The 14,146-nt window shown below is 37.5% G+C and overlaps 1 protein-coding gene across 3 annotated transcripts in view; it reads right to left on the bottom strand.

The window, feature by feature from the left end:
- Positions 1-14,146, bottom strand: part of arap2 (ArfGAP with RhoGAP domain, ankyrin repeat and PH domain 2) — a 105,890-nt gene that overhangs the window by 68,577 nt on the left and 23,167 nt on the right. For all 3 annotated transcript variants that reach the window (XM_088420525.1, XM_088420445.1, XM_088420375.1), the window contains exons 8-9: positions 10,069-10,189; positions 916-1,106 (exon numbers count right to left, since the gene is read on the bottom strand). In XM_088420525.1, the coding sequence (XP_088276651.1) occupies positions 916-1,106; positions 10,069-10,189 (312 nt within the window). The remainder of the gene's footprint in view (positions 1-915; positions 1,107-10,068; positions 10,190-14,146) is intronic.

Below are 14,146 nucleotides of genomic sequence, written 5' to 3' on the forward strand. Positions count from 1 at the left end.
ACCAATATAAATGAAGTTTGAAGGGTACTAAAATTTAATAAATCAAACACTGATGGCATGTTTTAAGACTTTTTTTTTTAACCCAAAAATGCTTTGCACTATTTACGGGGTATTTGGCTGAAAACATATTTCACAGGGGGTACATCACTGAAAAAAGGTTGCGCAATTTTTCTTCAGGTTTAAATATTTAAGATACTACTATTTCTTATTTTGTTTCTTCAAAATCATACGGTTCAGTTGGTGAAAAATGATGCTAGGTTGAATAAGGATGGACACATTTTTTTATTTCAGGTACGTTGATGCACTTCACGCATTTTTTTTTTCCAGATTCAAAATAAGCTGTAACCTGTATAAACCCTGTAAAAAATAAAGTTAACATTTGCTGAGAGTTTATTTAAATTAATTGTTATCTTGTTAATGTTAAGAAAGATACAGATACATATTATAGGTATATTTATAAAATTTTCATAGATAATGATCTCATTACTAATTACTGCAGCGAGTGTGGGCGGGGGGGGGCAAAATGTTTTCTCTTTCCTTTCAAAAAATATTTCAAAACATAAAAAATAGGGATGCAGCTATCGAGTTTTTTGGGTATTTGGATATTCTACAGAAAATTTTAATCAAATTAATTCATCTAATTTATGGCGTTAGCTCAAAAACACATAGAAATCGCAATGTCATGGATTTTTTTTCTTTTTCCTCCAAAATGTTCAGTCTTTCTTACAACAGCCAATAAAATCTTTCAAAGTAAAACCGATTGTTTTAAGGTCATTTGCATTCAAACGCGCGTTCCATATTCATGACTATCCGTGTCTCGCTATCGTCGTTTCACGGTTTTCAAACACCCATTCATTCTTCAAACGGGGAGTCGTCAACCTGCCGAGAGGAAGTCCCGAAGGTGTCGACGGGTACCTGTTCGCTTTTGCAGAGTCTGACTTTGCTCCCCGCCAGGGACACCAGCAGTTTGCCTTTGTAGGCGCGCACCTCCAGCACGCCGCGCTTGTTGGTGGAGGCGCGGCGACACAGGCTGCGCCGCGCCTGGGCGCCTCGGGCGCTGGGCCGCGCCACCCTCTGAAGGATTTCCATCCACTGCCGGCGCTCCCCTGCGGACAACGCAATCAAGAAAAGACGCAAAGTCAAAGACTGATTCGACGCAATTCTTTTTTTTTTTTTTTTTGCATGGCTTTCAGTGTCTGCAAAGGCGTTAAGTATAATAAAGAATTGGACAAAATAAACAGCGACTGGTTGGAAAACTGATGCCCTTAAAATGTGAAAGCCCCGAGCTAATATTTGCAGCACAACAGCGAATTAAAAGAAAATAAACCTCGTTACCATTAAGTCTGCCAATCCAGTATTGTCTGATATTTTTTTTAAATAATCTAATTATGATTTGCATTCCCTCAATTTCACGAGTTATTATGCATATATTTTTTCAAGGTCCTATTTTCAATTTTTCAACAAGCACAGGCATTAAATTAATCTGTATAACATCATCATGTTTATTATACATCAATGTTTTGGTTTTAGGTGATAAGTTAACGCTAAAATAAAACCAAGTGAGAATGTTTATCTTCTTTAATTAGAGTTAATAACTTACTAAAACTTTGACTTGTAGACTTGTAGCTTTGAATACTTCTCGCGAAAAAGTATGAAGTAAAAAAAATCAGCAAATCATGTATCGGATTACTCGAAATTGTGGAGCTGCTAATGTGGAGAACTTTGATGGCCAAATGTTCAAGTACTAAGAAGTACGTTCGAAAATACTAACAAATACGTTCAAACGTGTCCGCAAATATTTGTGAACATATGTTCAAATGTCTGAGCGTCCTGTATTTCCAAAAACGTTTGGAATTATTTTGAGGTTAAATGCTAATAACAGAGCAATTTTTTACATGTAAAAGTACCAGTGAATATTACATTTGCGAGTGATGCTTTTTTATGTTTCCATAAATATGTTTGAACAATCCGCGTAAAGTTTCGAACACACACTCGAGTATTTTTGTTCGTACTGTACTTGCAAATGCATTTGATAGTACTTTTAGGCTAAATGCTTACAACGGAGCAATTTTTGGGGGAAATGCCTGGGGGGGTGCGGATAACCCCAGGGAAAAGGCTTTGTTTTTGTCATGTCATGTGTAATGGAAATAAAATAAGAATTTCAATTTTTTTCGTTTCAGGCACTTGATGCACATTTTTTTCTGTTTTAGACTAAGCTGTAACCCATCTAAAAACGCTGTAAAAAATAATTAACAGCTGGTGAAAGTTGATTGTATTGCTTTTTTCTTTTGTTAACGTTAAAAAGGATACAGATTTAGGTATAGTTTCACAATTTTTATAGGTAATAATCTTATTTATAGTCGAGTATGGGGGGTGCGAAAAGTTTTCTCTTTCCTATGGGGGCATGGCAAAATATACCGTATTTTCCGCACTATAAGGCGCACCGGATTATAGCGTACCACCAATTAGACATATTTTAAAACTTTTTCCATATGAAGGGTGCACCGGATTATAAGGCGCACCCTCAATTAATGAGAGTTTGAAACGTTTCCAATCACAGTATAGTAATACTCAAAGTAATAACAATAATAACTAAAATAATAACTCTAAACTCTCAATAGCATAATAACTTAATGTCCATATGACCAAACTTGTTCAATTGTAAACACATAAAAGAAACGGGTAAAGCTTACTTTATCAATTCATTCCCCACCTACGAATCCCAATCTCAGTATTGATCCATATACAAGGCGCACCATCAGCTTTAAAAAAAAAAAAAAAAGGCTTTTAGGTGCGCCTTATAGTGCGTAAAATACGGTAATAAAAAGCACTGCAAAAATGCTACATTTGTAGCCTACAATTACAGTACGTTCAAACTCATTTGCAAGTACAGTCGAACTAATATGCTAATTTGTTCAAACGAGTTTTTCAATCAAAACTGTCTTTCCATTTTGGCATTTCGGCTTTTTTGTAGATCAGAACAATAATGCCAATCAATCTGTGGCTTTACCACTTCACTTTTGGCGATTTGAATTTGATTTGTTGTTCAGCCGTCGTGTCTGCGTGAAGTAATATAAACAGGTAAAGCGTACGTGAACACGTCAAGGAAGCTAAAAGGAAAGGGGGAGCACGCAAGACAACCTCGGCCGCATCTTCCCGAAACTCGCGGACCATTTTCGTTGAACGATTTAATATTTCATGTTAAGGAGTGTGTGCTTTTGAATCCCCATAAGGCTGGGAAGCAATGCGAAGGTACAAACGGATTTGTGTACTCACAACTTGAGTAAACACACACGCCCCGCGGGGTCCTTGACAGACGCCGCCCGCTGTGCTAACTATTTAACACGGCACAGAAGGCGAAGGCAAAAGAAGTGGTTCATTTATAATAGAATCTAGCACGGGCAAAGGTCTGCCATTTTCCACGTCCTCTGAAACCCTAACATATTAAAACCAAGAGTTAAGCAGAGCTGCAATGGGAGCATTACCACATCATTTTTATTGGTCAGTAATAGTTGAGAGGGTTTTGGTTGGAGTTTTTTTTTTTTTCGTGTATGTGTATTTCGTGACATATCTGCTGCATGCGCCACATGCACAGATCTATAAACTAGTTGAAAGTTATTCCATGTTAAATTCATTTTTATTATGAATTTCAATTGGCTTTTGAGTGCTTTGCATGTCCGCCTCACAGTTTAGGGACACAAAACCAGCTGGTTCCGGCCTTCCCGTGTGGAGTTTGCGTGTTCTCCCCGGGCCCGAGTGGGTTCTCTCCGGGCACTCCGGGTTCCTCCCATACTCCAAAAACATGCATGGCAGGTGTATTGGACATACTAAATTGTCCTTAGCTGTGATTGGGTGTGTGAATGCTTGTTCATCTCTGTGTGCCACGCAATTGGCTGGCAACTTGTTACCACAATCTGAAGTTAGCTGGGATAGGCACCGGCAAGCCTGTGTGACCCATGTGAGGATAAGTGTCTCAAGACACAGTGTGGATAGATGTTCTTTAAGTGCAATTGAATGTCATCAATAACGATTTTTGATCGATTTGAATCATTTTGAGTCTAGAATTCAATATAAAATTATTAAAATTCTTCTAAACGGTAAACATCTGGTTTCTGTAACGTTATGATTGAAAGCAATATTATTATCTTTTTATTGACTCAAAATAAAGCACTGCACTTTGTTTTAGATGTTTCCCTACAACAGAATCATTTGTATCAATGATCAAATACTGATACGTTAATTTAGGATTTGATCGTTCCAAAATTCAGGAGGAGGTAAACCTATAAAACAGGGATGGACATCAGTCCAGTCATCAAGGGCCAGTTTTCTGTATACTTAACATGTTTCCCACATAAGGATGAGGGTCATCATCAGACTCCCACAGAGGTAGTTGGTGAGCTGATCATTTGAACTTGGTGTGTTGAAGGAAGGAAACTTCTACAACAGGAATGAACAATTCCCTTCCTCAAATGCCAATATTGAGCATGGTGAGTCATGATGACTTAAAATCTCATCATGCCGACTTCAAGTCAATTGCGAGGTGACCCTAATACACCGCCGTTGCATTTTTCGGTGTAATATTGTAATGTAAATATTTTTATGAATAAATATTCGGTTTTATATGGTAGGTTCATTTTATTTTCCCCGAATTGCAAAAAAAAAAAGTATTCTTCCTTCAATTCTACTCAACGTAGCGATACGGATTTAAATTTGATTAATTGTTCAGCCAACAAGTTCGACCCTGACACATTTTACAAATGTCGGCGCTTGTATCGAAGCGCCAAATATCTTTCATCGGTGACCCGCCGACGCGCCCTCGGCTGAGTGACAGGCGGCCCCCTCAATGAGCTGTCAATCATCCGACGACGACGACATTGTCTCCCGGTGACCTTAATTAGCTTCCCGACATGCCGCCGGTAGACGCGAGCCCCCCCGCCTTCCCCCGGTTGACCTCAACCGGCGCCCGGTCCGGGTCCCTCCCAAATTCTTTTGAATTCACCATGGGCCCGCATCCATAATGAATGTCCTCCTCCATTATTGAGCGCGCTTTACATCAGCGGGCTTTACTGTTTCGTTCTCGGTCAGCTTTCTGACTTCCATTACCTGTCCCGCTCTCACTTTATTTGCCTGTTATTTTATTCAGGGCTTTCCTTTCGCTCTTCCTCGCTGTCAATCCCAGACAGGACGGAAGCGGCGGGCGAGTGGCGTGTTAGCATTCGCACGGCTGAGCGCCTGCGTTTGGAGTACATTTGCTTGTTTGCCGTGTACGCCGGATCGTCCTGTGAAAGCCTGGGATAAATTCCTTCCAGTTGTCTGTCCAAGCATGCCCAAATCATATAGGAATTTTTTATAGGCTTTTACAATATACAGGCATGTTTGAATTGAGAGTAAAGGGAACACATGTTTAATGTTCTAGATCGGAGGTGTCAAAACTCATACTGGGGGGGACATTTCCGCCCCGCCATCTACATTTTTGAGGCCCGCAATCTGCTATAAATACATTGACGGGGCGTGCATTGCTATTTAAAAAATTAATAAACAGATTTGTGTGAAAAAAAACCATAACATTTTAAATAAAAAGCCTTTGACTCAGCTTTTTTTCTCCAAATAACTAGGCCATAAAGTGCTTAAATTTAGGTAATAAAGCACCATAGCGATTGCTGAGTTAAATGAATTAATTACTAAAGTACTTGATTACTTTGGAACCAAAATAATCAATTATTTAAAGTACTAAAAAATACTAGTATTTTGACATAAATTACTAAAGTAATGGATAATTTCAGGAATAAAGCAATCAATTTAGGTAACAAAGTACCAAAAGTAATGAATGTGTAAAATAATTAATTAGTTTAATGAAATAAGTAAGAAAATAATTGATTACTTTGGTAGTTAAGCGATCCGTATTTAAGTAATCAATTATTTCAGGTAACAAAAGACCTAGTAGTTTAACTACTACGTGTAAAGTGTTAAAGTGTTAATTACAATAAATGTATAAAAACCCAGAATGTTGAAAGAAACAACTTGAATCAAAAAGAACAAAAAAAAAAGAATGAAAACATTCTATTTCTGTCATGGTTGCAAAAGTTATTCAAACAAATAATATATTCCCCACATTTTAATACATTTTTGAAACAGCTCCAGGGAGCCACTAGGGCGGCGCTAATGCAGCTCTAAAACCGAAGGTTGGTGACTCCTGGTTTATGATGTTTTGTTTTATACAAGGTATTATCATTAAGCTAGTCTATGCTTATTTATGTTAGCCTGTCTATGATGTTTCCTTTTATATATTAGCATCAAGCTAGCATATGTTATTTTCTTTTAGCCTAGCTATGACGTTTTGCTTTATATATTAGCATTAAGCTACGGTAATGCTAACGTCTATTAGCCTGCCTATGAAGCTTTGTTTTATTTAGTACAAAGCCAGACTACGCTCATTTTTGTTAGCCTGTCTGTGATGCTTACTTTGATATATTAGCATGAATATAGCCTATGCTAATTTCTTTATGCCTCTCAAAAATCCGTATAACAGTTTTAGTGTTTTTTAATGAGTTTCAATTTTCAAAGGAGTGGGAGGGATGTAATTCTTTTCAAACAAAAAAAGCTGTTTTTTCTTTTTTTAATATGCTCACTGTAGCAAGAAAAAGCTTGTTAAAAGACCATATTGTACATTTAAGGCTGGAGAGCGATTTCATTTTACTCAAGGAGAGAAGAAGCGAGTAAAGCATTGAAAGTGGATGAAAGGCTAGCCCGGTCCACTCTGCACCCAGCGAGGAGATCTTAAAGGCCGCCCACACAGCCTCCATCAAAAGGAATATATTAAATAAATAAATTTAGAAGAAGGACCAAGTATTTGTTGTGTTTGCTTCTACTCATCACATCAGCACATTGTTTAAAACTAACAAACACATACTGATATTTGTTTCACCTTGCCCTGTTTTAAAAAGGACATACTATGGAAAAATATTTATTTTGTGGAACATACAACTTGTCATTCTTTAAAAGGGAATTATATTATATAAATTTAAAGCAAAAATACATTCTTCAGTAAGTGCCAGTAAAGATCTGGATATTTTTTGTTACAAAAAGTAAAAACATAAACTGAGAAATTGAATGCTATTTTTAAAGAAGTGTGGAGCTGCCAGTGCGGAGTAAACAGTAAAGGCGAAAGCCTTCACACATATGTTAGTCCTCTTTTTTTTTTAATTCCGCCCGTTTTTTTGACACTTTAAAACTCATTCCCAGTTCATCCGATTCACATCGTTTCAGTTTTATATTATTCCAATTAACAGTGCAACGTCTGCTTCCATTTTTCTCATTCCAAATATTTACAGATTTCCCAAAATTCCCTGTTTTCCACGCCAAAAATCCCATTGACTTAACATTGGGTGATTTTACATTTCATGTTTACAGTTTTCACATTTCATATTTTCACTATTTAGCACATTCATCTCACCATAAGGATCATTCCCATCATTCCAGTGATTCATACATTCCAATATTTTCCCCTAAATCCATATTTTTCACCCTTTAATATTTCACCCTTTAATATTTCACAATTCATTTTCAATGGAAAGGTTGCCCATATATTCACAATGGGATATTTAACATTTCATATTTTGAGCTTTCCCATTTCACATGCACAATATTTAACTCTTTGATTTCACCTCATAGATCATTCCCATTCTTCCAATAATTCATACATTTTTATATTTCCCATAATTCCATATTTTCACATCGATATTCCAATATTCATATCCACTGGGAGATTTAACATTTCACATTTTGAGCTTTCCCATTACATATTAACATTTACCTCATCCGCTTTGTCTTAGGACCATTTCTATCATTCCAATAATAATTCAATTCATACCTTTCACATTTTCATCATTACTAATATTTATACATTCCAATAATTCATGATTATTTTAATAATATTACCCATACTTCCTCATTCATTCCCACTGTTCTCACCAAAACTTTGTAATCTTCCTTCTTTGCCATTACTCATCCGATTTACACCGCTCCAACTTTAATCGAGTCCCCCGATTCCCGCCCCTCCATGGGTCTATCCATTTTCCTCATCCCACAATTCCATGTTTTCCAGTTTTTCCTTTGTACCTTCTACATTATTTGGCCTATCCAAACCGTTCCAACCTTGTAATATTCAGAATACTTCACATATTCAAGCCATTCAAACATTCCACATCATTCAACGCCTTTCCCTGCAGCGTTTTCGCCTTCACACGCAATTTCTTCAGGAATTGCACATTTTCAAATTTTTCATAGTATTCCTATGTCTGAGGTTTTTACATATCGCCGTATAATTATAAACTTAGTATACACTGCTTATTGAACAAGATCACTCATCCTCTATCCTCACGTTGCCCTTTCCCCGCCATTGCCGCCATTACCTCTTCGTTCCCCCCCTGCCCCCATTATTCCTCCACTTCTTCTCGCCACTCGGCTCTTCATGTTCGGCAGCTCCTTAACTCCGCTCCACTAACTCCCTCGTTTTCCATCAGCCTCCTCGGGTCTTCCTGGTTCTCGTGCGATCCCCAAAGATTGATGAGTCTTCGCTCCGAGGCGAGCCGGCTCGTTAAAAGATGCATGAGGGGGATGAGGCCGGGTTCCTCGCTCTCTCTTTTCAATGCAAGCCCTCCAAAAGAGGTTGCCCACCCATCCCGGGGAAGGAGAGGCCACCCTCGCAAGGTCATTAGAGGGAAACAAAATAACAAGAATTGGAAAATGGTTTCCTTGAGTACAATAGGAACAAGTTGGAGGGAGAGAGGGAGGATAACTGTAAGTGCGCTGCCTGCTCCACTAAATACTACAATGACAGAGAAGATGTCAATGTTTTTGTCCTTGTTGACTGGATTACATTGAAATCTTTTCATTTGGGCTCTGATTTGTGGATGAAAGCTCATCGGTCCTAACTGAATAGATTCCTTTAAATGCCATTCTTTTGAGTTTTACTACACAGAACATATTGTGGGCGTTTTGGACAATACAATAAAAAAAAATAAATAAATAAATAAAAAAAATGGTCGATAGCTGCGCCGGGAGCCAATCTTGTGTTTTGTGGGAGAAATACCGTTTAGTTTGAGCTTGGAACAAATTAGGCAAGTTACATGTAAAATGTGATTCACTATAAGAATGACTCAGGATACAAACGGCACTCCAGAATGGATTAAATTCATATCTAGAGGTTCCACTTTATAACAGCGACTACAGCTAAAGAGATGGGAAGGGGTAGGGATAACATTACAGTTTACTGTATAAGGTAAATAAATATAAGATAAAATTTAAAGATTTGATAAAATTTAAGATTAGAGTAAATATGTCTACCGCAGTGGTTCAAAGTACGTCACTAAGATGCTGGTCTGCTATTGGTCGGCATCACGGCGTCACTAAAATGCTGGTCTGCAATTGGTCAACATCACGGCGTCAGTAAAATGCTGGTCTGCTATTGGTCAACATCACGGCGTCCCTAAGATGCTGGTCTGCTATTGGTTGGCGTCACTAAGATGCCGATACGCTAAAGACTTGATCTCGTGTCTTTAATTTAACTTTAATTGGTTAGCCATAGGTCCCAAAATTGCTGCTGATGTTAAAGGGAGAAGTAAGAAAATGATTAAAAACCAAGCTGGAGATTATCGAGAAATATGATTACCCTCGATAGGGAATATGGCCGTAACTAGCTAAAGTCAAGTCACTCCAAAGGTAAATAAAAGTTCCTTTTTATATTATATATTTTTTATTTATGATTTTATTATTTATGTACATGTGTAATAGAGTAGTACTAACTATTGTATTTTATGACAAACTTTTAATATGCACTGTGTGTAAAAAGTTGATGTTTTTTTTGGACTTTTGCGCGCATTAGCTAATTAGCATATGCTTCTATTGTCCGCCATACAACGATTTCGGATGGTGATGTCGTATGGTGGCGGTCCACTGGATTGGCTATTTAACGTACGTGAAAACGATCACCCCTCTCCATTTACTCACAAGGCAAATTCTCTACCGCTAAACCATGCCGCGAGATTATGAGAAAGCGGCGGTCCATACCTTCTTTCTCGGCCCGGAATATGAAAGTCCGAAGCGAGGTGATGACCTCAAACTTGTTGTCACCTAAACCCCGCACCTGCCGGATGGCAGTGGCCAGAATCATCCCTTTGGAATACATTTCCTGCACGGAGAAGCAGACAAGACAGACTAACTAACTTCACAAATGCAAGCAAACACCGCAAATTGTAATAGCATTATCGAGCTGTTGTTCTGTTTTCTATTGAGTCGGAATTACATTTTTTTTTTTTTTCCCAGAGAATTGTTTGCATCAATGGGTGCGTAATTCCCGGCCGCATCGCTGTTGGTTTTGGATCGTATTCAATTTTGAAGCACGGCTGACGGATATCCTCATCAAACTCAAGCCATAAGCCATCAATACGGCATCATATTTATTTACAGAAATGCCTTTCCTGTTTGCCTCTCAAGCAATAACGTTGATAAAAGGCGCGCGGCTCCTGGATGAGCAGCGCCTGAATCAAAAACCGCTGCCAGAGAAAAATGACTTTATTAGTCATGCTGATCTTTTTTCTTCTTCTGTTTTTACGGTCGCAGAATGAGAAGCCTTGCGATTTCATAAAGTTCCAGCGGTCCGGGATAAAAACCCAATTGAACGAAAACAGCGCATATTACACAGAATTGGCAAGAAAAAGAAAAAAAAAGTGTTGCGCATCTGTCCCTTCTTCAACTGCGGCTCATTTGGATAAATTCCAGAGAAGTAATTTGTCAAAGACAGAGCCCTGGAATGCATTCAAAATGGCTGCTTCAAACAAAATGTCCTGTTCGGTGCGAGTCCTTGAGACTTCTTTTTGTGTACTGTCTTGTTCAAAGTCGCTGGTTTAATTTAAAATGCTCATTCAATGATGAGCATGAACCTAGGAGACATTTTTGACCAATGAAATTGGTACCTTGTTATAAAAAAATAAGTTTCAAGCCTATTTTCCTGGAATTTGCACCCAAAATGGCTTATTTAATTTAACCCTTGTTAAATGATTCACATTGCATTTTCTTTCTCTAATTTTGTGAATGCTTTTAAAGGCGTAAAAATTAAAGTTATGAATATTTTTTTCCTTCAACCACTAAAATTGTTCAATGGCATCAGTTCTATTCATACACATGTTGGTTAATATTATTATTGTTGTATGATTATTATTTACCGTTTTGCTTTGATTATGCCCTTTTCCTGGAATTTGCTCACAAAATATCTTGTTCTGTTTAAAACGTCTTAGTCTTTGTTTTTTTTTTTTGTCCAAAGGTCTTAAGGATATTCTTTGTGCATCTTGTTATGTGTTGATTATTTTGTGTTGATTATTGAAAATGTTAAAAATGTTTGTTTAAATCACGTTTCAGGCTCCTTTTTCTCGAATCTTCTCCCAAAATGTCTGTTTCTGACTTCCTTTTCTTGAGAATTTTACCAAATAAAATTTCAGACACTCTTTCCATGAATTTGATCCCAAAATGGCTGATTAAACTCGCTGACCTCTTTTCCAAACTTGTACAAATGCGCCAAAGACGATTTCTTGCGTGCTTTTATAATAGACCAACCATTTTTGTCTTAATAGATTAAATTTGGGAATTTTAACTAAACTTTCAGACTCGTTTTCCTGGAATTTGGCCCAAATATAACAAGCTAGCTATGCATTGTGTTCAATTTTGTACATTGGCACTTGAGAATTTTACGTGCATCCTGTTATGAAAGACATGCCCACCAAACTTGTCATTGATTAACTCATTCAATGCCAAGGATGTATTTTCACGTTTTTTTTTAAGAGTCCAGCCATTCAATCCCAGATACTTAAGTATTAAATTGATACGTAAATATATTAAGGACATTAATTTCTAGATAAGCATTAAATCGATACTTGAGTATCTGGGATTGAATGTCTGGACTTTTAACAAAACGTGAAAATACGTCCCTGGCAACGAATGAGTTAAAGTGTAGTACCTGGGTGGAACATTTTTCAAACCCTCCATTGAATGACCTTTTTCGATAGTGTTTGAAACCTCCAACAAAAAGTACCGTTCAAAATAAGTGAATTTTCAGGCATATTTTGGATCTTCAAATTCATAGGAGAATAACAACATATAATTGTCTGACAATCTTCTTTTTCAGTCTGCTTAGCGAAACTGAACAAAAACCTGGGGATGCAACATGGATAAAGTGGGATTTGGTGTATTGTTCACCCCCATCCCCCCCCCCCCCGCCAAGGCATTCAAACAAGCAAGGATGCGACACTTTGCAGATTGTCATCGGCGGCGCGAACGAGAAACCTCAATACCAGGAAATCATTTTGAATCAGTATTCAAGCCTTGATGTGACAAAGAATTGCCCTTAAAGTTTTATCTAAAAAAAAAAAAATGTTCCCCTAAGAGGGCCGTGCATTATGTTGCACTTGTAGTGTGAAAATCACTGGCTCGTGAGAAGAAAAATAAGACAGACATTGCATTATTCATTCTCATAGTGTCATTATCTTTGCCGAGTACTAAAAAAAAAGGCGTCATTTTGCTCGCTGCTCATTGTCCTACATGAGAGGAAATACGGCAAAGGAGTCGGTGAACTTGTGACTCCCCCTTGCCGTTCCTTAATTAAGCCGGTGACCTTGCCGTCCACAATAGGAGAAAAAATTTCAGGCAGCCAAAAATATCACCCGGCACAGTCAAGAGGCGGAGAGCGAGCGAAATTAGGTCCGTGCGACGGGCCGAGGAGGACTGAGGGAAAGAAAATGTGAGATCAGAGGAAGCAAAAACGGGAAGGGGGGGGGGGGGGGGTCATCATATGCGCTTGGCTGCAGGGGTCACTTCATAAAAGCAGGATGCAAACAATTTATCGTATCATATACATCATATGGAGTGGACTTATATAGCATTGGCTGGGTGTGATTATTTCCCCTCGCGGTTTCAATTGCAATCTAATATGCAATTATTTGTATTTTTTGTATTTTATATGTGTTCCAATAAAGAACGGCTTTATTATGCATATTTTTTGGTCTCATAAAAACCGACAACCAACAATACAATCAAAAGTTCATGCTTACATATTATTTGCCATTGTAAAAATAGCTAGTTAGATTTATTCACATAAGATGTATTTGATTTAAAGCATTTATATGCGAAGATTTCATTACAACAACATAACAGTTATTATTAAAAAGTTATGATTATTACAGTATTTGAAACTATAGCAACTCCCACTGTGTTAGATTTAGACAGTTTTTCATAACTAACAGCAGGAGGTGTTGCAGGTGCTACATTTACCATTGCCCGTAGCTATAACAAACATGGCCGCCTCCGGAGAAGGGCCACCCCAAATGTCATATAAATTAATGATAACTGGACCTATGATTATATTTAAAACATACTGTTGGTAATTAAGGACACATTCATTTGCAAGTTTTGAAATGTATAATCATTTAATTTATTACTTTTAATGATAAACGGTGTAAAACTTACACACTGTCCCTTTAAAAAGCCAGTTTGACAGTTTTAGAATACTGTAGCCCAGTGCTTCACAATTATATTTTGCCAAGCCCCCCCAGGAAGGAGAAAAATTATCACGCCCCCCAAACACACTCTATGTGCTGACTATAAATAAAAATTAATTATTGATTATACTTATACCTGTATCCTTTCTAAACAAAAGAAAAAAGCCACATCAATCAGCTTTCAACAATTGTTAATTATTTTTTACAGCGTTATACGGGTTATAGCTTAGTCTAAAACAGAAAAAAATAACAGAGTGCCTGAAACTAAAAGAAAAAAACGTGATTTTTTTTAAATTTATTGCAATTACACTTAACAAAACCTATGAACAAAAACAAAGCAGGGGGTCCGCCCCATTATTTGAGAAGCACTGCTGTAGGCAGATAAGAAACTTTTGGGCTTCCAAACTTTTTTCTTTAACTTGCACTACCTCTAAAACAAATAAATGCACCAAAAAGCACACAATAAAGATTGTTTTGATTCCGATTTCATTTATGGCCATCGGCGCACTGATTATGTTGGACCTTGCATTGGATTTACTCACCCTGAATAAATTTTACAATTTATACGCAACTGAAATTCTTCTATTCGTATCCCAACA

The sequence above is a fragment of the Hippichthys cyanospilos genome, chromosome 1 (assembly GCF_059441005.1).
Source record: "Hippichthys cyanospilos isolate Australia breed blue-spotted pipefish chromosome 1, RoL_Hcya_1.0, whole genome shotgun sequence".
NCBI classification, from domain to species: Eukaryota; Metazoa; Chordata; class Actinopteri; order Syngnathiformes; family Syngnathidae; genus Hippichthys; species Hippichthys cyanospilos.